At 39.4% G+C, this 26620-nt stretch overlaps 1 protein-coding gene across 1 annotated transcript in view; it reads right to left on the bottom strand.

Moving 5' to 3' along the window:
• TTN (titin) overlaps positions 1-26620 on the bottom strand; it is a 280823-nt gene that overhangs the window by 53225 nt on the left and 200978 nt on the right. The window contains exons 229-271 of the mRNA XM_059703948.1: positions 25813-26112; positions 25386-25694; positions 25107-25297; positions 24106-24535; positions 22496-22804; positions 22211-22359; positions 22092-22124; positions 21864-21993; positions 21473-21772; positions 21060-21377; positions 19802-20098; positions 19392-19691; positions 18989-19303; positions 18755-18903; positions 18165-18315; positions 17794-18075; positions 16018-16320; positions 15213-15515; positions 14830-15111; positions 14440-14739; positions 14044-14346; positions 13645-13953; positions 13248-13529; positions 12828-13127; positions 12449-12742; positions 9390-12356; positions 8758-9078; positions 8374-8658; positions 7977-8276; positions 7387-7689; positions 6638-6913; positions 6236-6535; positions 5842-6144; positions 5372-5671; positions 4617-4904; positions 3958-4254; positions 3568-3870; positions 3155-3460; positions 2011-2298; positions 1632-1922; positions 1254-1541; positions 504-1091; positions 308-412 (exon numbers count right to left, since the gene is read on the bottom strand). Coding sequence (XP_059559931.1) covers positions 308-412; positions 504-1091; positions 1254-1541; positions 1632-1922; positions 2011-2298; positions 3155-3460; positions 3568-3870; positions 3958-4254; positions 4617-4904; positions 5372-5671; positions 5842-6144; positions 6236-6535; positions 6638-6913; positions 7387-7689; positions 7977-8276; positions 8374-8658; positions 8758-9078; positions 9390-12356; positions 12449-12742; positions 12828-13127; positions 13248-13529; positions 13645-13953; positions 14044-14346; positions 14440-14739; positions 14830-15111; positions 15213-15515; positions 16018-16320; positions 17794-18075; positions 18165-18315; positions 18755-18903; positions 18989-19303; positions 19392-19691; positions 19802-20098; positions 21060-21377; positions 21473-21772; positions 21864-21993; positions 22092-22124; positions 22211-22359; positions 22496-22804; positions 24106-24535; positions 25107-25297; positions 25386-25694; positions 25813-26112 — 14748 coding nt within the window. The remainder of the gene's footprint in view (positions 1-307; positions 413-503; positions 1092-1253; positions 1542-1631; positions 1923-2010; positions 2299-3154; positions 3461-3567; positions 3871-3957; positions 4255-4616; positions 4905-5371; positions 5672-5841; positions 6145-6235; positions 6536-6637; positions 6914-7386; positions 7690-7976; positions 8277-8373; positions 8659-8757; positions 9079-9389; positions 12357-12448; positions 12743-12827; positions 13128-13247; positions 13530-13644; positions 13954-14043; positions 14347-14439; positions 14740-14829; positions 15112-15212; positions 15516-16017; positions 16321-17793; positions 18076-18164; positions 18316-18754; positions 18904-18988; positions 19304-19391; positions 19692-19801; positions 20099-21059; positions 21378-21472; positions 21773-21863; positions 21994-22091; positions 22125-22210; positions 22360-22495; positions 22805-24105; positions 24536-25106; positions 25298-25385; positions 25695-25812; positions 26113-26620) is intronic.

Genomic DNA, 26620 nt, shown 5'->3' with positions numbered 1-26620 from the left:
TTTTCTCTTGGAATATGCATATTTATTTATTGTATCTTTTGTTGAAAAATTTTAACTTACAAAAAATGATATTATCACTAAGAAAGCCTTTCTTTATAAACTATTATATTAGGAGGGTTTCAATTAGGTTAAGCATTAGCTTAATGAATTCATTTAATTAATGCTTAACGTATTGAATGATGATGTACTGAAAGGAAAGTGCACACAGGCAGACAGTGCTATATAAATACATTCAACTTGTTTTCAGGGAGGAAGGTTTGGAGGAAACATTAATGTGAAAGCTGGAGGATAAGAGCAAAATAAACACCTGTAATTGGAGAGCCACCGGTTTTCCTGGGGTCCGTCCAGGTTAGAGCTACCGAGTCATGTCTGACATCCACAATATTGGGAGGTGGGGGAGCATCGGGCACATCTAGGAAAATATATGGCAATGGAAGATTTATAATAAGAAACTCCCTCAAAACCACATTTTGCTTTATATTTCCTGACACTGAGACACTCACCGAAAGGATGTTTAGCGACAATTGGCTCCGACTTCAGGCCCTCTCCTACACCATATTTGTTTTCGGCACTGACCCTGAAGGTGTACTCCATACCCTCATGAAGCCTGGTGACTCTAAAGGTGGTTTTCTGGACAGCCGAGGCGCAGGTCACCCACTTGTTGTTTACGGAGTCTCTCTTCTCCAGGATATAGTTGGTGATTTCAGAACCTCCGTCGTCTTTGGGAGGACCCCACTTTAAGGTTATGGCTTCTGCTGTGACCTCATCAAATTTGATTGGCCCAGTGGGGATGCCAGGTTTGCCAACAACTTTTATAGAGAGAGTTCCTTCCTTCGTGCCAGCGACATTTTTCAGTGTGATCGTGTATTTTCCGGCATCAGATTTTTGGCAGTCACGTACGACAAGGGTGGTGTTAACTGCAGATGACTCCACACTGACTCTTGTGTCAGTTGCTAGAGGGTCTTCCCCTTTCTTCCAGGACACCGATGGGGTTGGCTTGCCTTTTATGGGGATCTTAAGACGGAAGTTGCTGTTTTCTTTGGCCAAGTAGCACAAATCAGGTAGATCCTTTAAGTCAAGGTCAGGAGCCACTGGGAAACAGCAGAGATAAATTTTTATTTTTAAGACCAGCAGTTAACTTTTTATATTGCTATGGTTTGTAAGAACTTATATAGAAGTCAGTTGAGTAAGGCTCAAGAGTGTATTTTTGCTGACAATAAAGAGAAAATGAAGGTGCAGGGCAAAAGGCTTACCAACATCATCCTTTGCCACGACAACGATTTCACTCGGGGTTCCTTCTCCATTTTCATTCTCAGCACTCACCCTGAAGGTATACTCCTTCCCTTCAATCAAATCTTTTGCAAAGTACTGTAAGTTTAATGCTTGCATAACTCGTTGCCACTTATTTTCGTCAGTTAGGAAATCGACTACATATCCGGTAATCCTACTTCCACCATCGCTGCGAGGCTTTTTCCAGCCGATGGTACAAGATGACTTATTTACAGATCTCACTTTCAGATCCACAACTGGTCCCGGGGTTTCTAAAGCAAAGGAGAAACGGTAAGCCTAAGCCCCGGATAACCAAGGTAAGATGTCACTCAAAATGATGGGGTAGCATCTCCTCTGCTCACCGGAAGCTTTGACGGCATCGCGTGTTTCACCGGGATCACCAATGCCGTACTCATTTTCAGCAAACACCCTGAAGAAGTAGGACTTTCCCTCCTCCAAGTTAGATACCCTGAAGCTTGTTTTGGGGCACTCCGTTGCCACTGTAGACCAGGACTTCCTCTCTGCGTCCCGCTTTTCTACCACATAGTTTATGATGGGGCTTCCACCATCAATAATGGGAGGATCCCAAGTAATATAAGCAGAATCTTTAGATATTTCCTTAACAGTCACATTGACAGGTGGCCCGGGAGTATCTGGTAAATGGTAAGTAAGAAATAAATATGTAAAAAAGGTATAGAATTGCATTTTTAACATGTATGATTTTGTTTCAAACAAACTTACCCAGCACTTTCACCACAATGGTATATTCCTTTTTACCACAGCTGTTCTCCAGAGTCAAGATATATTTTCCTGCATCATATTTGTTCACATTTTCACAGCGCAAGAAAGTGTCAAAGTCAGTTGACTTTATGTCCAGTCCAATCCTTTCTCTTAGATTGGCATCCGGTTTAGACCAAGTGATCTTTGGAGGTGGACGTCCTTTTACTGGTACATATAGTCTCAATGTAACGCCAGCACGTAATATAATTGTCTTCCTCAAATCAGCATCCAGTTCTCCCTCAGGTGGAACTGTTTAATTTTGGAGTGAAGAAAGTTAAATAATTTAATGGGTCAAACATATTTCCAAAGACTGGACTTAACTACTCCTAAAATACGTTTCTTTTCTAGAACTGATTTCTTATTCTTAAAAAAAAAAATCCTTAATTTAATCCTCAAAACTTTTGTCAACAGTTTCAATATTCTATAGCAATTGTTGATCTTACTATTTTCCAATATCCTATAGGCTAATTCAAGTTTTCCCTGGAGGATCTTCTCATACACCTTCCATACTCTCACACTCTGCATATTAAAAGTAAATGGCTGGTTTTCAGCTCTTGTCTGCTCTTACTTTTCTTATCTATATTCACTGAAAGCACTCTGTTATAGACTCTAACTCTCTTTATTTCATTGTAGGAATAAAAGTACATAGGGAATGAGATATAAGTAATTCAAAATAAAGGAAGAATTGGTTATGGACCAGAAGTGAATAGAAAAATTAAGACAAACAGCCTTCCAATCTATATTTATGGAAAAGGGTGGGTTAGAAGAGAAAATAAAAAACTGTAAGAATAATAGCTCACTACTTAGTTAAAAAATCTCCTTATGCTCAGAATAAAATTCCTATATTCCACACTCTTTTGAAGCCATGTCATTCTCATGTAAGTATGAAACGCTTTCCAAAACCACAAATCACTTTGCATTCCATTTGGCCTGTTATACAATACCACAAATTACCAACCCAGCTCTCCAAAAATGTATTCCTAGAATTACCAACTCCAAAGCCTATAAACAAATAAATGTACACAAGGGAGTTTACACCTGCGCCCTGCCCCCTTACAATATGACCGATGAGAAAGCTCGATGTATTCTTCCTGGTAGTACTTACTTAGGATGTCCTTTGGACAGTGGTTGTCTGGCACATCACTGGGGTCACTGTAGCCAACCTTATTAACGGCGTACACGCGGAACTGATACTCTACGTTTTCCATCAGGCCGGTGACCTCAAAGCGGGTTTTCTGCAGCTTATCTGGTAAATTGCACCTCACCCAGTTAACAGAGTCCGCTCGTTTTGCTTCAACAAGGTAACCAATGATAGGGCTACCACCATCATAGGCTGGCTTGCCCCAAGAAAGACTCACAGAGCTACGGGTTGTATCATATACTTTAGGAAAAGCTGGTGGGCCAGGAGGATCTGAAGATAAATAATAATAATAATAAAAATTTTTCATTAAAACCTCACTCCTGGTTGTTTAAAGTTGATTGCAACACAGGATAAGAGACTTTTTCATGAACACTTACACAGAGGGTCCCGAGCATAAACAGCTTTGGATGCATCACTGGGCTTGCCTGGGCCAGCCTTATTTATGGCTGTAACTCGAAACTCGTATTCGGTGCCTTCTTGGAGACCTGTGGCTTTGATAGTTCTTTCTATAACAGGTTTCCTGTTGACCTTAGTCCAATTAACTGCCTGGGTTTCTCGCTTTTCAACCAAATAGCCGGTGATGGATGAGCCGCCATCATCTGCTGGTGGTTTCCAGCTTACAGTCATGTGATCTTTGGTTATGTTGCTAATGACAGGAGGATCACAGCGTCCTGGTGGGTCTGCAGAGAGTGGTGGAAAAGTTAATATCCCCTCTAAAAGGTAATACTGAAAAAGAAAAATGAAAAGCCATAGGAAAATGTTCCTACCATATGGGTTTTTAGCAATTGCTGGTTCAGTTAAGATTGGATCGCCCACTCCATATTTATTTTCGGCACAAATTCGGAACTGGTACTCGTGGCCCTCTATCAGTTTCTCCACACTGCAGCTGGTGATGGGCACAGTCGCAGAGACCTGGGCCCAGTTGGGTCTGCTTGTTTCACGTTTGTCAACAATATAGTTGGTGATTTCTGAGCCTCCATCTTCAAGAGGAGGTTCCCAAGAAAGCATTGCACGGTCTGAATACATTTTATTGATTTTAACAGATGCTGGAGGACCTGGTTTATCTGAAAGAACAAGGGAGAAAAGTGAAGTCTTTCACTAACACACATGAAATAGGGAATGAGTAGAATGGAGGTCTGGAAACCTGGCTGCAGTCTTTATATTGTCACTAACCTCCCATATCACCTCGGAAGTCACTTAATTTTTCAAAACCATAATTTCCTCACATGGGAAATTATGTAACTGAAATATGTAATCTTGAATGCTCTTTTCAGCCCTAAAATGCTGTTGTTCTGTGATGAGAATAATTCTATGACTACAAAATACACATCAGGATATGCATCTTCCCTCATTATTATTTTGTAAATTCTGTTGCATCACATTAGCCAAAATAAAACATGAGATTCCAGTTAAGTGCTTTAGTTACCTAACACTTTAAGCTTAATGGTGGCTGATTTGGAACCACTTGGATTTTCGGCAGTAATAGTATAGTCTCCTGAGTCCTTCCGGTTCACGCTGAACAGCTCCAAGGTGCACAGGTTCCGCTTCCGGGCCATTTTGATGCCTTCTGCTGGTTTTAGCAGTGTGTCATCCTTCTTCCAAGACACTGTTGGTGTTGGTTTTCCAAAAACAGTAGCATCCAGGCAGACATTAGTTCCAGCTTTGACAGTAAGCAAAGATTTCATAGCCACACCCAGTTCTATCCTGGGAGGAACTGGAAAAAAAGAAAAGAAAATGATTTAATACATGCAAAGCTCTATGTCATTAATAAAAGTGGGAAATTCATATACTCTGTGTCTTTCAAGACAGAGTTTTTAGAATTAACATATTCATTACAAAAGAAATGCAGGTTTAAAGTAGAAATTCGATCATGTGAAAATATAAAGAAAAAAATAAAGATCACTTACAATGCCAACATCCTGAAATTTTCACTATCATCATTTTTCGGGGGTCATACTTCTGTGAAAGTGTACGGTTAAAAGGATATGGTCCTTTAGTTTAACTGCTTTTTTTAGTTTAATATGTGATTAGGATTCTCCAGAATATAATTTTCATGTCTGTATACAAAGTACCTATCATTTTTATTCTTTTCTCCACAGATGTAGATTTCCTTTTTTATTAGGAGAGATATACATTTTGAGTTCTGTCCTCCTTCGCCTCTGATACTCAACAGAATCTTACCATTTTCTGCGAGGATGGTCACTGGGTCAGAAGGTTCAGAAGGCTGGCTGATGTTTACTGCTGTCTTGGCGATTGCTCTGAATTGATACTGAGCATTCTCTTCTAAGCCAGTAGCTGTGTACTCTTCCTGGGGAATCTGGTGTGGTGTAGTATTGCACCGTACCCACTTATCACCAGGAAGTTTGCAAGCTTCTACGAAATAGCCAATAATTTTGCTGCCTCCGTCATGTTTTGGACGAGCCCAGATGAGGGATACAGTACTCTTGGAAACATCGATAACTTCAGGCTTTCCTGGAGGATCTAAAGCCAAAAGAGGTATTCTCAGCATTTTTTCTTAATGGCAAACGTTTTAAAGTTCCATATTTCACATTATCCCCCAGAACACATTCCTGAGTGGAAACAGTAGTCTTCAGAGATTCTAAGATTTAAATGTGCTCCTGTAATACTTAGAAAAAACCCCCAAAACTCACCAACTGGCATTCTTGCAGTCACATATTCTGTTGGTTTGCTGGGTGGGCTGGATCCAGCTTTGTTCAGGGCATAGATTCTGAATGAATACTCAAGACCTTCTATAAGGCCAACACAGGGGTATTCAGTTGACCGGACAGGAGTATCATTAGCTTTCACCCACAGCAAACTGTTTCTTTCTTTGCGTTCAATCAGGTAACCAGTGATGGGGCTCCCTCCATCACTGTCTGGCCTGTCCCAGGCCACAAATATGCAGTCTTTGTTGACTTTCGTGACTCGTGCATTCTTCGGTTCACTAGGAACATCTGGAGATGAAAACAAGGGGCATGTCAGTTTCTCCCTTAAGAAACAGACTAGAAGGAAAGCATAATTTTTTTCTTCCCGAAAGAAACATACCAAATGGGAACTTAGCCAACATCTTTGGAGATGTGAGAGGCTCTGAAATGCCAAATCGATTTTCAGCACGGACCCGGAAGACATACTCCTGTCCTGGGATCAGTTTTCCAATTCTGCAGGAAGTTTTTGTCACCGAAGCTAGCGCTGTCACCCAATCACCTCGGCTGACATCACACTTCTCCACTATGTAATTGGTGATGTTACTGCCTCCATCCTCCAGCGGGATATGCCATGACAGGGAGCAAGCATCGGCGTCTATGTCAGAAATGTCAAATGGAGGCTGAGGGGGCCCAGGAGCATCTGCATGAACCAAGAGGAAAGAAACATAAGAACAGGAATTTGATAGGAGAAATATTTTTGATCTTCATATTTCGACGTCCATTTGGCTAACACTTAACTTACCCATGACGATAACTTTGATCTTCTGAGTGTCTGTCCCAGAGCTGTTCTCTGCAGTGAGGCTATAATAACCACTGTCTTTCCTAGTAACATCTTTTATGATCAGAATAGAAGAAGTCTCTGTTTTATGCACGACCAGGTGGCTGGATGTGACGACATCATCTTCCCCTTTTTTCCATTTACAGGTTGGATGAGGCTTTCCATACACATGGGCTTCAATTCGAAGTTTCTTCCCCGCTTTGATAGTAATTTGCTCCGGCATAAGGATCTTTGGTGGCACTAAGAGGAAAATAAAAATATGTTAATTTTGTGGGGAGGTTAGTTTCCTCTGGTGGGCAATTATACTAGTGTGTTTCAAATTGTGGGTTTCAACTCATGAGTGGGTTCAATTAGATTTGGCATGACAGCTAATATTTTTCTTAAAAGAATGAGATTGAATTGAATAGAAAATATGAGCCCGACATACAGAAGAAAGATAGGTGTTGCTTCAAGAAACTTCTTTTATGTGTGTGTGTGTGTGTGTGTGTGTGTATACCATGTTCTATATACATACATACATACATATATATGTACTGTGTCATGAGTTATAGTTTATTTACAATGTGTATGGGCTCAAATGCTTCAAAACCACTGTTTTCTACTATTAGTGAAGTATTTCTGGAACTATATTCCTCAGGGAAAGATGTCTACATGTGAAAAGAAAATTCTAATACATTTTCTCACAGGATAAAGATGAGACAATGACTACTTACACAGCTGTTCTTTGGCTTCATACACGCCTTCTGCTTCTCTTGGCAAACTGACTCCAACAGAATTTCTGGCCACTACTCTAAATTTGTACTTCTTTCCTTCCTTGAGGCCAGTGACGACAAGGCTGAGATCTTTAACCACTGAGTATTCTGTCCAGCGATCTGCAGGCTGCTCTTCCTCTCTGTAACTTATGATATAGCCATCGATTTTAGCTCCTCCGTCCCGCAGGGGAGGTAACCAAGCTAACGTAGCGCTGTTCTTGGTCATTTCAGTAACTTCCAGTTTCCTTGGTGGATCTGGCTCACCTAGAAGAAAAACGTGATTTAGAAGCTGTCCAGGTAACCTAATCAAATCCATTTGTTTATATACTTAAGTGTTTAGTATGACACTTGCTTCAAAGTACATGGAAACTGGTGGGTATGTTGAAAATAAATAGTACAAGATGAGTTAAGAAGTGAGTTGGATATTTATTTGTATTGTTTGGGTTTCTACAAATTAATGCTCTTTCAGTAGTAGATCAAAATGTTTCAGTATCTTGACCTTGCTAACGTAGGGGACTGGAGTTAAAAGAGGAAGAAAGGATATTGCTTACTTAGGGGATCTGATGCAAGCACTGGTTTGGGGACATCTGTAGGAACGCCGGGGCCATACTCATTGACAGCAGTTACTCTGAAGAAATATTCATTTCCAGGGACAAGATTGGTAACTTGGAAGCTCAGTTTCTTAACTTCAGGGGTAACTGTTGACCACGTCTTTCTCTCTGCATCGCGTTTCTCCACAATATAATGTGTCACCTGGCTCCCACCATCATTCTCAGGAGGGGCCCAGGAAATGTGACATGATGTTTTGGTGACATCCGAAACTTTCAAATCAGACACAGGTCCGGGAGTATCTGTAAAGAACCAGAACATCACATATACATGTCTCCCCAGCCTCTTCACTGACAGATGCCTTTTTGAAGAGGAGGAAGAAGCTTGTTAGTAACCCACCTAATACTCTGACGTTCACGAACACGGCCTTTTCTCCTGCTGAGTTCACAACTGTCAAGGAATATTTTCCTGAGTCATCACGAGTAGAATTGGGGATGACAAGGAAGGCCATCGTATCGACAAGATCAACTTGTCCTTTTCTGACCACGTTATCAATACCCACTTTTCTCCAAGTGACTTTAGGGGCTGGTCGCCCTCTCACTATGGCAAACAGGCGAATCGGGCATCCTGCTCTCACTGTGACCAGTTTCCTCATGCTGGCATCCAAATCAATCTCCGGAGATTCTGCAAATGACATGAAAGCCATTAGCAAAATTCACAGAATGTGGGGAAATGGTGTGAGAAGTGAAGATGAATGAATGAAATGAAAATACAGGCCCTCACCTAAGATTTCTTTAGGTTTAATGGCATCCTTTAGTTCTGCAGGGCGCCCAATGCCAACCTGGTTTTGGGCACACACCCTGAACTCATATTCCTGGTTTTCGTCTAAACTGGTAGCAGTGAATTCCATGCGAATAAGTTGAGCTGCAGCATTGCACCTTTTCCATCCTTCATCGGGTGATGCATCTTCTTTCTTTGGTCTCATTTCCACAACATAGCCAATTATTGGTGCACCACCATCATACACTGGTTTTCCCCATCCAAGAGTTATGGAATTTTTGGTTGTATCAACAACTTTGAGATTGGTTGGTGGACCAGGTGGTTCTGAAAATGAATTATGTAAGAATAAATTTATGCATGGTTAACTACTACTAGGATATTTTAATCCATAATTTTATATAGTCTATTCTCAAAGATAGGCTTTTCAATATCTCAAGTACTGAGTCCTTATTTTCCCCCCATAAAATTAGGAGCTACCATTGTTCGTATACTTCAGGTGATTTGGTAAAAGATCTACTTTGAAAAATGTTGGATAAAATAAAGTTTTGAAGTTACAGATTTCATTTATTTTTCTAACCACTCTGTACTTGAGATTAAGAGTTGGTATAGTATCAGAAAAAGAAAAAATATCATACCTATGGGGTCTTTTGCCACCACTGGTTTTGATGGCAAAGATGGTTCTCCAATTCCAATTTCATTTTCTGCCTTGACACGGAACTGATATTCATGTCCTGGGAAGAGATTCTGTACTTTCAAACGTCTCTCAGGGATTGCACTCTTGTTAACAGGGACCCAACGTATTGAATGTTTTTCCTTTTTCTCCAAAAAGTATCCTGTGATGGACTTTCCACCATCATATTCAGGTGGACTCCAAACCACAGTCATTTCTTCTTTGCTTACTTTAGTGACATCTGGGGGATCAGGGCGACCAGGTCTATCAAATTTGGTTTTTGCAATGACTGGTTTACTTTCTGTTGGAGGCCCTGTGCCTATTTTATTTTCTGCACGGACTCTGAAAATATATTCATTTCCTTCTATGAGACGTGTTACTGTAGCACTGGGTGTTAAGACAGCAGCAGAATAGGTAGACCAAACCATGCGTTTGCTCTCACATTTTTCTAGAATATAATTTTGGATTTCACAGCCACCATCATCCTCTGGTGGATCCCAGCGAATAGTACACCTATCACTGGACACATCAGAAATTTTCAGATTTCTTACAGGACCAGGCTTATCTAAAACATTGACAGTGGCGTAGGCCACAAAACTGCCAGCTGTGTTAGTTGCTGTAATTACATATTTACCACCATCACTTCGCTTTGCTTTAGTAAGAGAAAATTTAGATGAATCAGCACTGGTATCAATCTTGACCCTTGGTGATCTTGTTAAGTCTGTAGCATCTTTGTCCTTGGTCCATGAAACTTCTGGAAATGGTTTGCCTCTAACACCTGCCTCAAGTCTAATGGTATCCCCTGCTTTAACAGTTAATACACCACTTAACTTCAGATCAAGTACTGGTTTCTGTAAATCTTCCTTCACAACAACTTCCTCTGTCTTTACCCAGTCACTTTCTCCACCTTCGTTTTTTGTTTGTACTCTGAACTCATAAATCTGGTTTTCAACACATTTGTCAACCATGAAGTGGGTTTCTTTAATGCTTCCTTTATGTACTCTTTCCCAGTCAGCAGAACCCTTCAGTCTCCTCTCAACATGATATGATAGATTTGGACTGCCACCATCATAATCAGGCCGCCGCCACTTTAGATAGACAAATGTCTTTCCTTTATCTGCAATGTGAAGGTTTTCAGGCTCACCTGGTCTATCAATAGGGTTAATAGCCAGAATTGGAGTTTTTGTTTCAATGGTTGGCCCAACACCTACTTTATTCTCTGCGCAAACTCGGAAGTAGTATTCATTGTTGGCTAAAAGGTTCGCCTTGATTAATCGCTTAGTGACATCCGAAGCAACGATTGACCAGCCTTTCTGGTTTGGTTTGCGAGATTCCACTATGAAATTGGTTATCTCTGAGCCACCATTATCTAGTGGGTTTTCCCAAGAAACTGTACAGTTCTCTTTGTTTACATGGCTAACCCTTAAATTCTGGCAAGGTCCGGGTCTGTCAAGGACATTAACAATAGCGGAACCTTGGGCATGTCCGCTGCTGTTCTTAGCGGAGATGATATATTTGCCGTGATCACCTCTAACAGCTTCCTTAATTTGTAATTCAACACGAGGTAGATCTTGAATGATGTCAACCCGCTTTTCACGGACCAGTACTTTGCCTTCCTTGGACCAAGTTATGTCTGGTTCAGGTCTGCCTTTGACTCGAGCAAGAATATGGATAGTTTGGCCCACTCTAACGGTAATAACATCACGACAAGTAACATCAAGTTCTACTTCTGGAGGATGAAGGATGTCTTTTGCAATCACAGATTCTGCCAGTTCTCTTGGCTCGCCCTCTCCCACAATATTAGCTGCCTTTATACGGAATCTGTACTCAGTTCCTTCAATTAGTCCCGGTACTGTAAAGGCACATTGCCGAATGAGTTCATCTTTATTAATCCTGTTCCACTGGGTCGTCCCAGCCTTCTGACATTCCACTACATAGCCTAGAATGGGGCTACCACCATCACTGAGAGGCTTTGTCCACACCAAGTCAGCTGTTTCTTTGGTCTTGTCTTTCAGTTTAGGATTAATAGGTGGTCCAGGTGGTTTGATGGGCCGGCAAGCTTTTATTGGGTCAGAACTTGGGGACGGATTGCTTAGTCCTGCAAGATTTTCAGCAAAAACTCTAAACTCATATGTATTTCCCTCATAGAGTCCTGTCACTCTAAACTTCAAGTCCGCTATGGGTGTTTTGTTGACCCTCACCCATTTGCCAGTTATTTCTCGACGTTCTACATAGTAACCAGTTATCGGGCTGCCACCATCAGATTTTGGCAGAGTCCAGGACAACATTGCAGAATTTTCAGTAACGTCAGTAACCACTGGTTTACCTGGAGGCGATGGAGGATTAAACTTATGTTTAGCAACAGTTGGTGTGGAGTCAAGGGGAGGACCAACACCCATCTTATTCTCTGCACTAACTCGGAAAACATATTCAGAGCCCTTTTGCAGATGTGGGACTTTCAGCTTTGTCTTACTGCTTCCTGAAGAGACAACACCCCATGTATCTTTTCTTGTATCTTTTTTCTCAACGATATAATTTATCACAGGGCTTCCTCCATCATCCCTGGGTGGCTTCCAGGAGATAGTCATATGCTCAGGGCTAATATCCAGAATATCAATAGGACCTGTTGGTGGACCAGGTACATCAAGGACAGTAAGATGTACAGCTACCGTTTTGGTGCCAGCTGCATTGGAAACTGTGATTTGATATTCCCCAGTGTCTTTCCTTAAGCAGTTCTTAATGGTAAGTACAGATGAGAAATTGTCAGTTTCAACTGTGTAATGTTCATCGGTTTTAATCTCACTCCCATCACTTGTCCACTTTGCTGTAGGAAAGGGTACACCTCTTATAATGGCTGGGAATCTGACTGTCGTTCCAGCTTTTACCACAAGGCCTTCAATTAATTTCACATCCAGCTCCACAGATGGAGGCACTAAAAAGGAAACACAAAGAAATTAGATTTTTTAAAAGAAATAGGCATAATTTTAAAAAGAAACAAAATAATAATGCCAATCCAAAAATTACCTAATTTTTCCTGACATTCTATTGGAATAGTTGTGTCAGGGAGACTAAGACCCACGATATTTTCAGCTTTTACACGGAATTTGTAGATCTTTCCTTGTTGTAGTCCAGTAACAACACACTCTAAATCTGGCACGGTCTTGAACTTAATCCAGTCCTTGGTTCCTTCTTCTTGATATTCCACCAAATATCCAGTGATTGGAGAACCACCATCACGATCTGGCTTATTCCAAACAAGGGAGACTTCAGTCTTGTCAACATCTACATGGTGCAGGTCCTTGGGTGGCCCGGGGGGATCTTTTCAAAAGAAGAAGTTATGATGAATAAAGAATATTCTCAAAGACGGCCAAATAATATTTTGTATTTTGAGAAAGCAACTTACGTAGAGGATCCACAGCCTTGATGGGTTTAGGTGTTTCAACAAAAGGACCACGTCCATACTGGTTCTCAGCAGCTACTCGGAAGAGATACTGATTGCCTTCATTAAGATGTTTAGCCCAGTGACTCTTTTTCTTTGACGTAGTTGAGAGAGGTGACCACTGGGCGCCTGCAACGTCTCTCCTCTCAACCACATAATTTGTAACAACAGAGCCACCATCATCCAGTGGTTCCTTCCAAGTAAGGTAGCACGAATCTTTCCTAATTTCACTGACTTCCAGATCTCGAGGTGGCCCAGGCTTATCTGAAAGTGTTAAGCAATGCAGTTATAGGTGATTTAATCCAGATAAGAGCTCAAAATATATCACAATTTACTTTTAACTTGTTTTTACATAAAAAACATCCTAAGTATTAAAATTCTTACCTAATACAAGCACTTTTACGGAGACAGTTTTTGAACCAGCTGGATTCTCCACTGTTAAGGAATAAATTCCACCATCCTCATGGGCGGCGTTACGAATTTCAAGCTTGCTACCAACTGGAGTAACATCAATTCTTGCTTTAGTTGGAGCCTCTCTGTCTTCTTTTTTCCAAGTTACTTTTGGGAATGGCACTCCTTTGATGATGGCACTAAGTCTTAGAGTATCACCAACCTTTATATGCTGTTCTCTCGCCATGTTGGCATCAAGAATCAACTCAGGGGGTTCTTGAATAAAGAAAATAGTACTTTCAGGTTTGATTTGTTAATGAATTTTACAAATAAGTGTATACATTGACACACCTATCTTCCTTGCAAAGAAAGCTGAGAACATTTTACTCACCAAGTCTATCTTTTACTAGTACAGGCTCAGGAACATGAGCTGGGTCTGATTCACCAGCTTCATTGACTGCTAGTACTCTGAACTTGTAGGTTTGACCATCCCGAAGACCAGTGACTTTATATGTAGTTTCAGGACATGACTCAGGAGTGTGATTGGCTCTTCTCCACTCTTCATCTCCAACTTTCTGGTACTCAACGATATAACCCAGAATCTTGCTCCCACCATCGCGACGTGGTGGCTGCCAAGTTAGGTCAACTGAATTACATGTTGTATCTATTGCTTCAGGATTAACAGGTGGACTTGGTTTAGCTATATAATAGAAGGAAAAAAAAGAATAATAATATACCTGAAAACAATGTTGGATAATATGAAAACTAAATGAATGCTTTAATACTATACCAATTGGATCTTTGGCAAAGACTGGTTTGGATGGTGGGCTTGGGTCTCCAATACCAATTTCATTTTCTGCAGCAACCCGGAATTCATACTGACACCCTTCTAGAAGATCAGGAACCCTGAATTTAGTGTATGGATGGATCGGCTCTTTGGTAACTCTAGCCCATCGTTTAGACATAGTTTCCCTCTTTTCCAGGATGTAGTTTGTTATGGGCTTTCCTCCATCATTTGGCTTGTTCCAGGTTACTAATGCAGAGTCTTTGGTAACTTCTGTAACAATTGGCTGGTCAGGTGCATAAGGAACCCCTATCATAAACATTAGAAACATGTGTTAGAAATTTAATTTTCCCTATTAACAATATCAAACATTGAATCACTAAAATGAAATGTAGTACATACTGAAACGATCTTTCGCTTTCATTGAATCAGACACCAGAGGATCACTTATTCCATACAGATTTTCAGCGCGTATCCGGAAAATATAATCTTTTCCTTCCAGCAGTTTAGAAACTTTGCATGTTGGTTTAGCACTTGCAGATGTCACAGGCATCCAAATATCCTTGCCCACCTCATTCTTCTCGATAATATAATTGGTAATTTCACTGCCTCCATCATCTAATGGTGGCTTCCAAGAGATAACCATGTGCTCTTTGGTCACCTCATCAAAAATAACCGGTCCTACTGGTGGTCCAGGACGGTCTGCAGAAAAAAAAAATCACAGCACAAAGTATTTCCACTTCTGCTTTAGAAAGAACAGAATATCTATTCGTCTTGCTAAATAATACTTACCAACCACGTTAACTTGACAGAAACCTTTCCTAGAGCCTGTACTATTCTCCACAACCACACAGTATTTGCCAGTGTCTAAACGTTTGGCCTTGGTCTTCTCTAGGGCAAGTGTTGTTGGCGTGGTCTTTATATGTGTGCGATCATCTTCTACCACATCAGCATCATCTTTGAACCAAGTAACCTTAGGCTTTGGCTTGCCTGAGTAATGGCCAGTGAGGGCAAAAGCTTCACCAACTCGAACTGTGATCTTATCTCTGAAGTCAAGTTCAAGTGTTGGAGGAGCTAAAATGTACAATTACAAAATCAAGTCAGTATTACTGATGTTTTATGATAAATCTATAAAGGAACAAGTTTTCAAACTATAAGCTGCATTAGACACATACCCAGCTCATCCTTGCAAGTGATTGGCTTGGTGCAAAATGATGGCTTGCCTTGTCCAACAATATTGACAGCACTGACACGGTACTCATACGTATCACCTTCTTTTAAGCCTTTAACAGTGTATTTTCTGCTAAGCAAGTTGTCCTGTGTAACTTTGTGGAATTTATCAGTTCCAATGAGACGGCTTTCTAGGACATAGTTAATAATTTCGGATCCACCATCATACTTTGGAGGATTCCAAGTCAAAGAAACAGAATTTTTAGTGACTTCTTTAACTTCCAGGTCTTCAGGACGCTCTGGTACAGCTGTAAGTGTAAGTATGGAATTACAGTGAAAAAGCTGTCATGTTAAGAATGTAGTAAAGAATACTTTCTGAGGATTGCATTTAAACCTTAAACTATCTGCTTTGATAAGTAACAAAAGAGATCTCATCATAGAATCATTAGCGCTAAAAAGGACCTAATACAATCTAATTTCCTCTGACAGATGAGGAAATAGAAGTTCCCAGACTTGATAGTTTTAGAATTAGGAAAACACTTCATATTTATGCCACTAAGTGGCGACTTAAAAACAACCAGTGTAGTAAACATGGAAGGATTTGAAGAATCAGATATATTCCCATAATCTTTTTCACAACCACATTCAAATACTACCAGGGTCTTATATTGCGTATTAACTTAATGAATGCTTGCCACATGAATAAAATGTTTGGCATTTATACGCATATTTTGTCTCTGTAGTTTTTTTTAAAATTAGTAATTGAGTGAAGAAGTAATTAAGAATGAAATTGTTTGAAACTGTACGTACTTATTGGATCTCTGATGACAATTTCATGTGGTGTTTCAACAAAAGGGCCTATGCCAATGCTATTTTCAGCTGCAATTCGGAAAAAGTAGGCTTTTCCTTGAATGAGACCCTGGACAGTAGCATTTTGTCGGGTGACTGTGTATGTCACCGGGGTCCATGCTCTGCGGTCAGCTTCCCGTTTCTGAATGACATAATTGGTGATTGGAGAGCCTCCATCGTCTTCCGGAGAAAACCACGTCAGTTTGCAGGAGTCATTGGTCAGGTTGTCAGGCAGGAATGGGGTTCCAACAGGACCTGGCACATCTGGAAATAAGAGGAAAAGCATTCTAGTTGTTTGCTTTCAATGAATTATACGGCTCAATATTTGTTACCCTCTGTTTTCAAAAAGGGGACACAAATGTTATTATGAAGAAAATAAGATTTTGTGTTTATTAATTGAGTTGTTTTTCCTCCCCTGGTATCTATTTTCAACCATAGTTTTAGACAAAGTAGGTTTACAACAGTTACGGCTTGCCCCGGTTTCAGCAGAAGCTGAAGGAACAGTAACTGTAGGAAGGGGCTGTTGGGAGGACGCCCAGAGGGAGACGGGATGAGAAAGGAGTAACAGCATAGCTACTGTTTTGTGTCCAATTTTCAAAGGGGAGTGAGGTTTTTTTTGGGTCACCAGTGAATCAATGAGGAGCACAGGAGGTCCCAAATCTCAGAATGACCTTTGAGAGGGTTGAAATTTAACCTGGGAGTGTACCAGTTGGTCAAGGTAAAATAATAGCCATTAGGTAAAAGAGTGTTTAGTAGCTTGAAACTAATCTAAAATCTTGTAGGATTATTGCCCAATAAGATATTTTTCCTTATACCATTTTCATTAATGAAACCATAATGTTTTTATAACATTAATTATGTTCAATAGAGAACTAGTTATTTTCACACAAAAAGTGAAAATAACTGTTTGGAGTGTGATTGTTCCTGGAGACATGCTGAGAGAGAGATCTGAGTGGGAGGGCTTTATTTTCTGCACAAATCACTGGAATGAAGCAGCCAGCAAGAGGCATGACAAAGCATTGGGGAGTTCAACTCTATATTCAATGTCTAGAAATTCAATATTGATAATTAAATATGATGCTTCTCTTCAATTAGAATACAGAAACCCTTCAAAGGGATTTTGCAGTATTATGATAATTAGAAAATAAAGAAACAGTCCCATAATGTGAAAATGGTCAACTTTTGCAAACTGTGAAACATTCATGTACATTTGCAGGAAAGTTGCTTTTATGAAAACTATATAATAACATAGTAAATGCTTATGGTAGCACGTTATATAAAAAGTCAACACATAAAACTTTACAGTAGGAGTACAACCATATAAAATATGTATAGGATAAAGAAACAAGGAGGAATTAAAAAAAATGCTAATACTGTAGTGGTCAATGAGATGCTGGATGATTTTTCTTATTTTCCAAAATATTTGTAACATAATTTTATTTTAACATAGCCTTTTAAAAAAAATTATATTTTTATTTATTTCAGAGAGTAAGGAAGAGGGAGAGAGAAACATCAATGATGAGATAGGATCATTGATTGGCTGACTCCTGCATGCCCCCTACTGGGGATCAAGCCTGCAACCTGGGCTTGTGCCCTTGACCAGAATCAAACCTGGGACCCTTAAGTCTGCAGGACAACGCTCTATCCACTGAGCAAAATTGGCTAGGGCAACATAACTTTGTTGTTGATAAAATAAATGTGATCTTTAAGTTGCATGGACAGATTGAAAGTATTTACCTAATACATCGACGATAATTGTCTTCTTCCTTTCTCCCCCTGCGTTTTTGGCAAGAAGAGAATAGACACCTTGGTGGCTCCTCTGGCAATTCTTAATGACCATGGATGAGCTAATGGCTGTGCTCTCAATGGTGGCTTCTTGAGGTAATGCTCTTTCATTCATGCTCCATGTGATGGTTGGAGGAGGTTTTCCAGACACATAGGCGATGATCCGGATCACCCCTCCAGCATGGACCACAATTCTGTCTTTGACGCTGGCATCTAGCTGAAGATCAGGTGAGACTGGAAAAACAAATGTGATTTTACAAATGTGATGTTCATTCTCAATCCAAAACAGAAATACATATAAAAATAATAGAAGTATTAATTACCAATTCGGTCCTTCATTTCAACGGCATCTGTGACTTCTCCAGGCTCTCCAATGCCTGCAATGTTGACTGCTCTAACTCTAAACCTGTAGAACGCTCCTTCTTTTAATCCTGTCACAACAAGTTTTGTTCCTCTCACTTCTTTATCTTTAGCCTAGGGAAAAATCACAAACATTTTATAATTACAATAGTTTTTGGTAGCTACTTGTTTTAATTGCTTTCTAAAGCATACCCAAGGACATATTTAACTGCCTTTGGAAAAACTGTTCCCAGTTTAGGTTTTAGGGATCAGATATTACAGGTAAGCACTGAATGGAATATCTTATCAGAAATCATGTTTTAAAATTATTGTCAAATGATTGAAAAAAAAACCTGTACTATGCATTTATTTCACTTTCTCAGGGTTTATAACCAAAAGATACGTTAACAATAACATGACTTAACTTTCATTAGATTTTTGATATAATAGATATTTGGATTATAATATGATTTCTTAATTCAAAAGATACAGATGGAAGTTAATGCGATTCAGAATAACCACTACATTTTTAGTTTATTCATAGTACATCTCCGTAATACCAAGCTTTAGTTACCTTTTCCCATTCTTCTTTTCCTTCTTCCTTAAATTCAACGATGTATCCAGTTACTTTGGATCCACCATCTTTTAGTGGGGGAGACCACTCCAAATCTGCAGATGATTTAGTCCAGTCTGTGACTTGGGGAAATGGAGGACCAGGAGGGGCTGGAAAGAACCAGTATACATTAGTATTCGTGACTATACCATGGCACTTTGGGAAAAAAAGAAAACAAATGGTGTCAAGGCTTACCAATTGGATCTCTAGCAGTCACTGGGTCTGACGGTGGACTTGCTGGACCCACACCAGCAGCATTGATCGCATACACCCGGAATTGATAATCAGAACCTTCAATGAGGCCAGTCACTTTATAAGAAACACCCAAAGTCATGGCTTTGATAGGATCTCGGTTCACTCTCTTCCATCTCTTTGAAGTGGTGTCTTTCATTTCTAGCCAATATCCGGTCACAGGGGAGCCTCCATCATATTCTGGCTCCTCCCAGTTGACAGTCATGGAGTTACGAGTCACACTGCTAACTGTTGGCTTATCTGGTGCTCCAGGGACAGCTGTGAAAAGAATAATCACATTGATTTATAAGAACTTATGAAAAACACACATAAGAATGACTTTGTATGTGAAACCTGTGCTACTTACAGAAGAGGTTTCTTGCTGTTTCAGGTTCACTGTCAAGAGGCTCCCCAATGCCATACTTATTCTGGGCCATGATCCGGAATACATAATCATGGCCTTCTAGTAATTTGGGAACTGTGAACATGCACTCTTTGGGTTCACTGGAGACACGCACCCATGTCTTCCTATTAGGTTCTCTTTTCTCAATGACATAGTTTGTGATCTTAGACCCACCGTCATCTTTAGGTGGGAGCCACGACAAAGTCATTTGGTCTGCTGAAATAGATTCAAACTTTATTGGTCCCACTGGAGGGCCAGGGCGACCTAAAATGGTTTAAAAAGAAAAACTTTATTAGTAGAATAATTTTGAAGCCAAACATTACATTTATGAACAGAAAAAACACACAGTTCTCATAAAACCATGCAATCCTTACCAAGGACATTCAACCTCATCTCCTTGGATGCTGTTCCCAGGTTATTCACAGCTGTAATGGTATATAAGGCAGTGTCACTCCTGCGAGACTGTGGAATAACTAAGGTGCAAGTATCATCCACCACGAGTTTATTGATATGGGTGTCATAGATCACAGGCTCTTTATTATCAGGCTTCTTTGGAGGAGCTTTAAACCAGGTTAGTGTTGGGAATGGTACACCTTTAATTTTGGCCACGATGCTAACATCAGTTCCTTCTTCAACCTCCATGAATTCTTTTAGATCAATTGATGGTGGGCCTAGATTGTTAAAAACAAATATTGTCATTAGGAACAAAAAGCACTAAAGGATAGAAAATAGAATTCACAGTGACCATAAAGCTATTTATAGACAGACTTTGTAGCCCAGCCCAATATAAAGAAGAGATCTCTCTTCAATTACTTTATACCAACTTGGGGAACAGGTACATGTGGTCATCATCCTTTATCTACATGTGGCTCTATACAACTAATGACTATCACTTACCTGGCATCATTATGCATGTAGATATTGAGGAGGGGCAGAGAGAAGTGAAAATTGTAGTTGCATAGGCATGGGAGTTCTTACATGATATTCCCCTTAGTATTTATGTAGTTATGAGGGACCTATTGTGTTAATTCTGGGATGAATTCTCCTTTGAAGAAATATAACTGATAGTAGAGGCAAAGCAAATGTCTATTTTCCATAAATTTAGTATAAGAATGTGCAAAGACTGTTGTGACTATGGCCCTCCTAAATTTAGAAGAATTGAACAAATACACAGCAGTAGTGATAGTAACAATAATTAGAGGAAGAATTCTTACCATATTTGTGTATATATTTTATCTATTAAAATGGATATGACTTTTTCTCAAACAGATGAAAAAATAAGTGGGCTTGGCAGTTGCTGAGCAAATAAATGGCTATTTTTTGCCCCTTTTGAGGAGCATGTGGAAAAATTGCTTTGACTTCTGATAAGTAAAATAGCATGCATGGAGAAAAATTATCTTAAGGAAGTTCCAAGCATCATCTTGTTTAATGAAGGAAAAGTTAATATCTAAGGGAATATGATAATTCTGTAGCAGTTGAGGGAATGAGTGATTGAGTAATGTGCCCATGTCCACACTCAACCCATGGTGGCTTCCCGATGTATAGACATATCTCTTTTTATTTTGGACTATTATTAAATGTCTAGAAAGACATTCACGAAAGGATGTTCTCTATTACTACGTTGGTGCTTACATGTCTGGTCTTTGATAATCACAGGACCCACAGTGGCTGAAGGTTTGCTGACTCCTGCCTCATTGACAGCTTTGACTCTGAATTCATATTCCCCACCCTCTACGAGGTCTTCCACGGTAAATTCCAGTTCTTCCACATCACGCCGATTGCACTGTTTCCATGCTTCTTTCTTTTTCCCAGTAGGGTCCCACGCAAGGCACTCAACAATATAGTGGGTGACAGGGGAGCCTCCATCATTCTTTGGGGGTTTCCACGACAGGTGTACCGTGTTCTTTGTTATGAGGCCAATCTTGAGTTTAATAGGAGGATCAGGAGGATCTTTAAAAATAGTTAAAGAAAGTATTAAGCATTGTTTATAGCTATGTATTTTTCAATTTGGAGAAGGTATTTTAATCATAGATTTTAAAACTTACATATTGGGTCCCTGGCAGTGGTCCTCTGAATGGTTTCCACAGGTGGGCCAATGCCAAAACGGTTTTCTGCACGTACGCGGAAGAAATATTGCTGTTCAGAGATGAGATCAGGAACTAAAAATGTGGTGCTTCCACAGTTTGGATTGACTTTAGTCCATGCTTTTCCATCAATAGTCTTCTTCTCGATGACATAGCCTTTGATCCTGTCTCCTCCATCATCATCTGGCATCTTCCATGTAAGTCGGCAACTACCCCTTGTGATGTCACTGACTTTCAGATCTTTGGGTGGCCCTGGTACATCTGTTGAATGCACATCACAATATAAGCAACGTTGCTTCTTAAAACAAATAATTTGTTCTTATTCCATGGTAACTTTTAAAGTCTTCCTTACCCATGACTTTAACTCTGCAACTTGCAGTCTTTTGTCCTGCTTTATTCTTGGCTGTGATGCTGTATTTGCCTGAATGAGATCGTTTACACTCCGGAATAATAATGACTGATGAGTTTTCAGCAGTCTCCACCTGTACAAGACCCCCCAAACAAACAGTAGTTATACCTTGAATGAAATAATAGAAGTATTGAAGTCAACTAGATTCTGAATCTTTCCATTTTATCTTACCTGTGCATCTTCGGGTATATCATGAACTCCATCCTATTAGAAAAGAAGATGGTCAGTTGTTGTATAAATATTCCTTAGAGTGATTCAATGGGAGACACAAAGAATTACAATTTTCTCACCTTCATTGCCTTCTTTGCCTTTCCATCAAATTCCCAAGAGGATTTTGGTGTTGGGCGCCCCTTGATGACAGCAGGAATCCTAATCTGTGTGCCAGCTTGACAAGTCAGACTGTCCTGTGCTCCAATGTCAATGTAAACTTCTGGTGCCTCTGTAACACCACGAATAATAGAACAGGATTTAGCTCACCTTATTCAATAAAGTAACTGACATATCTTTAGTAAACTAACCCATTTAATAATAATAATATCCAAAGGTGAGTGTATAGGTGGAATAAGGACCAGTACCTTGAATATCAGTTGCAGGGATCTCTCCAGTTGTATCACTTGGTTCGGATTCGCCAGCTTCATTGACAGCTTTCACTCTGAACCTGTACTTTCTGAGTTCTTTCAAATTCGGCACCACACATTCACAGGCAGTTAGAAGTTTATCTGGCTCATTTACTCTTTTCCAGTCAGTGGTTCCTTCTTCTTGCATTTCTACGATGTATCCTTTGATGGGACTGCCACCATCTTTGGCTGGAGGTTTCCATGCTAGCGAGATGCTGGACTTTGTTTTATCTTTTACCTCTGGGCAAGAAGGTGGCCCAGGTGGATCTAGGAAGAGAAAAACCCCAAACATATAAAGTTTTGAAGCTGATGGAATGCTAGATTTATATACCACAGAGATGTTGTACTGGACATGATAATTTTTTATTTTTACTCGATTAGAATAGTAAAATAGGAATGCCAAAAGAATAAATTACTTTCTAGAATAGAGAAATATAGAAAATAGTCTATTTTCAGTTAGCATTAGTGCAAAAACAAAGAAAGCAAACAACTAATTGGGATTAGGAAGACTACTTTGATCTCTAGATAGATCTGTATTCTATTTATACATGATTAATGAAAAGCTATTTTATTTTTGAGATCCCTTTGAAGAGATACTGCAATATTTTCTATTAGAAACATTTTAATTAATTCACCATAAAATTAAAAATGATTTTATCATTAGCTGGTAAATTTTTGAACACAAACTAATCTTAAGACCCTACACAGTCACTGTCTACAATAATCACATAACAATCCTTTACATTCTTGACAGTGATTTATAATTACAGAAATTCTTTTACTCTATTGATCTTTTTAACCACAGCTCTTCCCTCTTCAGTACCTAGCATAGTTCCTTGCACATAGCAACATGTTCAGTACTACCTTACTGAGTGAATGAGTGGCTACTACTTCATTTTATACATTATGATCCATATAGAACTTTTTCACAAATAGCAAAAAGTTTTTCTAGAGAATCTAATCAGATATATTTTACAATAAATGCAATTAATCATGAAGTCCATGGAATTTTAATTTTTGAACTGATCTGCTCATAGATATTTTAGAACTATTTTTCCTTTTAGTTGACCCCACAGACTGTGCTTGAGAATCTTATATGTTTTTTAAATAAATATTACTGAATATTTAACAACATTTTGATTTTTGTTAAATTCCTACTGGAGGTTCTGACTATTTAGTGAGGGAGATAACTTTCCATAGTATCTAATGAGATTGGGATTTATTAAAGTATGGGAGCAGAGAGGAGCTTATGTCAAGGGTCATTGTTATGTGATTTCTCATAAAAGTACTAGGTTTAATCCAAGAGTTTAAAAATTATATGGTTTATGTTTGTGTTTGTATGTATATGTACATATATAGAGATAGTTGTGCATAGTGTGTGTGTATGTATATAAATAAATATATATACACATATACATACCTACTTTTGATAGTCTATATAAGTATGAAATTTCTAACTTTAAAAAAATAAAATAATTTGGCATAGAAAAATAGAATAAATTTAAAAGCAAAATTATCCAGTTAGTGGCTTTGCCCTTTGTAAATTCCAGAAATGGAAGCATACTTACATATGGGATCTCCTGCAACCTCTGGATCTGATGGTTCACTTGGAGGGCCAATTCCTGCAGCGTTTATTGCCATTGCTCTGAACTGGTATTTAACACCTTCAATCAAACGAGGAACATTAAATTCCACGCCTTTTGATCCCACTTTGGTTATTGGTGCTCGGCTAACACGTGACCAGTAGGCACTTCCCTCTTCTCTCTTCTCCAGCCAGTAGCCAGTAATTGGAGAGCCGCCATTGTCCAAAGGAGGAGTCCAGCTCACTAGCATCGACCCTTTGGTGCGCTCTAAAACTTTTGGTTTTCCTGGAGCTCCAGGAAGGCGATAAGGATCTTGAATGGTCACTTTATCCGATTTGCACTCATCACTGATTCCGTATTTATTCACTGCTCTAACTCGGAACTCATACTGGCCATTGGGGATAAGTTTCCAGAGCTGGAAATCAGATGAATAGTAATTTTTTAAAAAAGAATATACTTATGTTGATTTTCACTTATTTTAAAAGTTATTTTGGTAGAGAAGACTATAAAAAATAAATCTATAAACTCTAATATATATATATATAGTTTAAAATATGGAGACTCTAACATGGAGAAAGCTTTTAAAATGAAAATATCTAAATTTATTTTTTATTTTATTAAAAAAATTATTAGTGAAAGTATTACATGTCTGCTTTTTTCTACCATTAACCTCTTATAGCCTGCCCCAGCCCCCACCCCAGGCCTCCACCACCTTATTGTCTACGTCCATGGGTTATGCATATATGCATACAAGTTCTTTGGTTGATCACTTCCCATACCTAATAGTGGATCTCTCAAGTAAAAGAGAATTTGTATATCAAATAATTGTATTTATCAAGTGGCCTTATGTGCATGGTGCTACAAACTACAATGAGATTTTTTTTGGTTTTGAGTTTAATCATTAAGTTCCAAGGTTATGCCAGACTGGTGTTTAATCAAGGTCTTGCCCTTTTCATGTGTATAAGAAAATATTTAAAAGAGTTTACCCCATATCTCTTCTCTACGGCAGTGTTGGTGACTTCCTCCCATTCAGATTTCTTCCTACTTGCATCACGTTTGTCAATGATATAATGGGTGATTTCACTGCCACCATTGTCTAGAGGGGCATCCCATGTCAAATAGCAAGATTCGGCTTTAATGTCTGTAACAGCAAGGTTTCTTGGTGGAGATGGACGATCTGGAAAGGAACCAAAAGAGGAGACTGAGAAGGCACTTCTTAAACAGACACTGGATTTCGTTTTGACATAAGAAAGCATGTTGCTTACCATATACTTCAACATGGACATTTCGGAAGACTGAGCCGAGGCGATTGGAAGCTGTAATTGTGTAAGTGCCTTTGTCCTGCCGGACTGCTTTGGGAATGATAACCTCAGTCTTTGCTTCACTTCGGGATACTTCTTCCTTGGTTATCTTCAGTGCATCAGTGGGTTTTTCAATCACAGTTTCATTCTTGGACCACTCAATCTTAGGCATTGGAAGGCCTGTCACATCTGCAGGAATGTTAACAGGCTCTCCTGCCATAACCTTGATAGTGTCTCCTCGAACAGACAGGCGCAATTTAATTGTTGGAGGCACTGTGAAAAAGAAGGACAAGACAAAATTAGCGGAGTCATAAGGATATTTGCTCAAACTATGAGATAAAGGCAACGCTGTAAATTACGTTAAAATTATTATTATGTTCAGATTCCACACCTTCATCGTCTTGTATGACCACGTTAAGAGGCAGGGATGGTTCACTTTCACCAACTGCATTGACAGCTTTGACACGGAACTCATACATTTGGTGTTCATCAAGGTTTTCAACCAGAAAAGATGTGGTTGGGCAGAGTCGCTTGTTAACTCTTTCAAAGTCAGGTTTGTCGTGACGCCGTTTTTCGATGATATAGCCTTGGATGGGGCTGCCACCATCACTGCGGGGCTCTTTCCAGTCAAGGGTGATAGTGGACTTTGTTCTTTCTGTATATGTGAGCCTCTCAGGAGACGTTGGAGGACCTTTAACCAGAAGCAAGTTGAAATGACAAACATGAAATAAATGTTCATATAAGAAATATTTCACTTCAAATTAATTGTGTGAAAAATATGTTCCTGTGTGGCCTAATCTTAATAATACCTGTCTTTAAAATCCTTCTCCAAACATCTCCATTCCCTACTTACAGGCATTCATATAAGACAGAATTTTTCTTAGTAAACTTTGGCATTGAGATTGATTAAAAGTAAATCGAGGGGCATGTCTGCTTTTTTTTATATTTAGCATTTTAGATATTTTTACTTCTGTCACTGGAGAAGCTTCCAATCTTAATGAAGTAGGAGAGTGGGTCTGTGAATATTTGTTTTGGATGACCAACTGAGAGTAAAGTTTTATTGACAGACAGTGGATATGTCTACTGAACACGCTTTGAGTCATGTTGCCTCAAGTGTGGGCTTAAAATGGGGTGGAAAGAGAATTTATGTAATGATGCTTTAGTTTGGTTTCCCAAAGGACAAAAACCAAAAGAATAAG

This window comes from Myotis daubentonii, chromosome 7, assembly GCF_963259705.1.
Source record: "Myotis daubentonii chromosome 7, mMyoDau2.1, whole genome shotgun sequence".
Lineage (NCBI taxonomy): Eukaryota > Metazoa > Chordata > Mammalia > Chiroptera > Vespertilionidae > Myotis > Myotis daubentonii.
The sequence above is the reverse complement of the archived record's forward strand: the minus strand, read 5'-3'. Positions and strand labels throughout refer to the sequence as shown.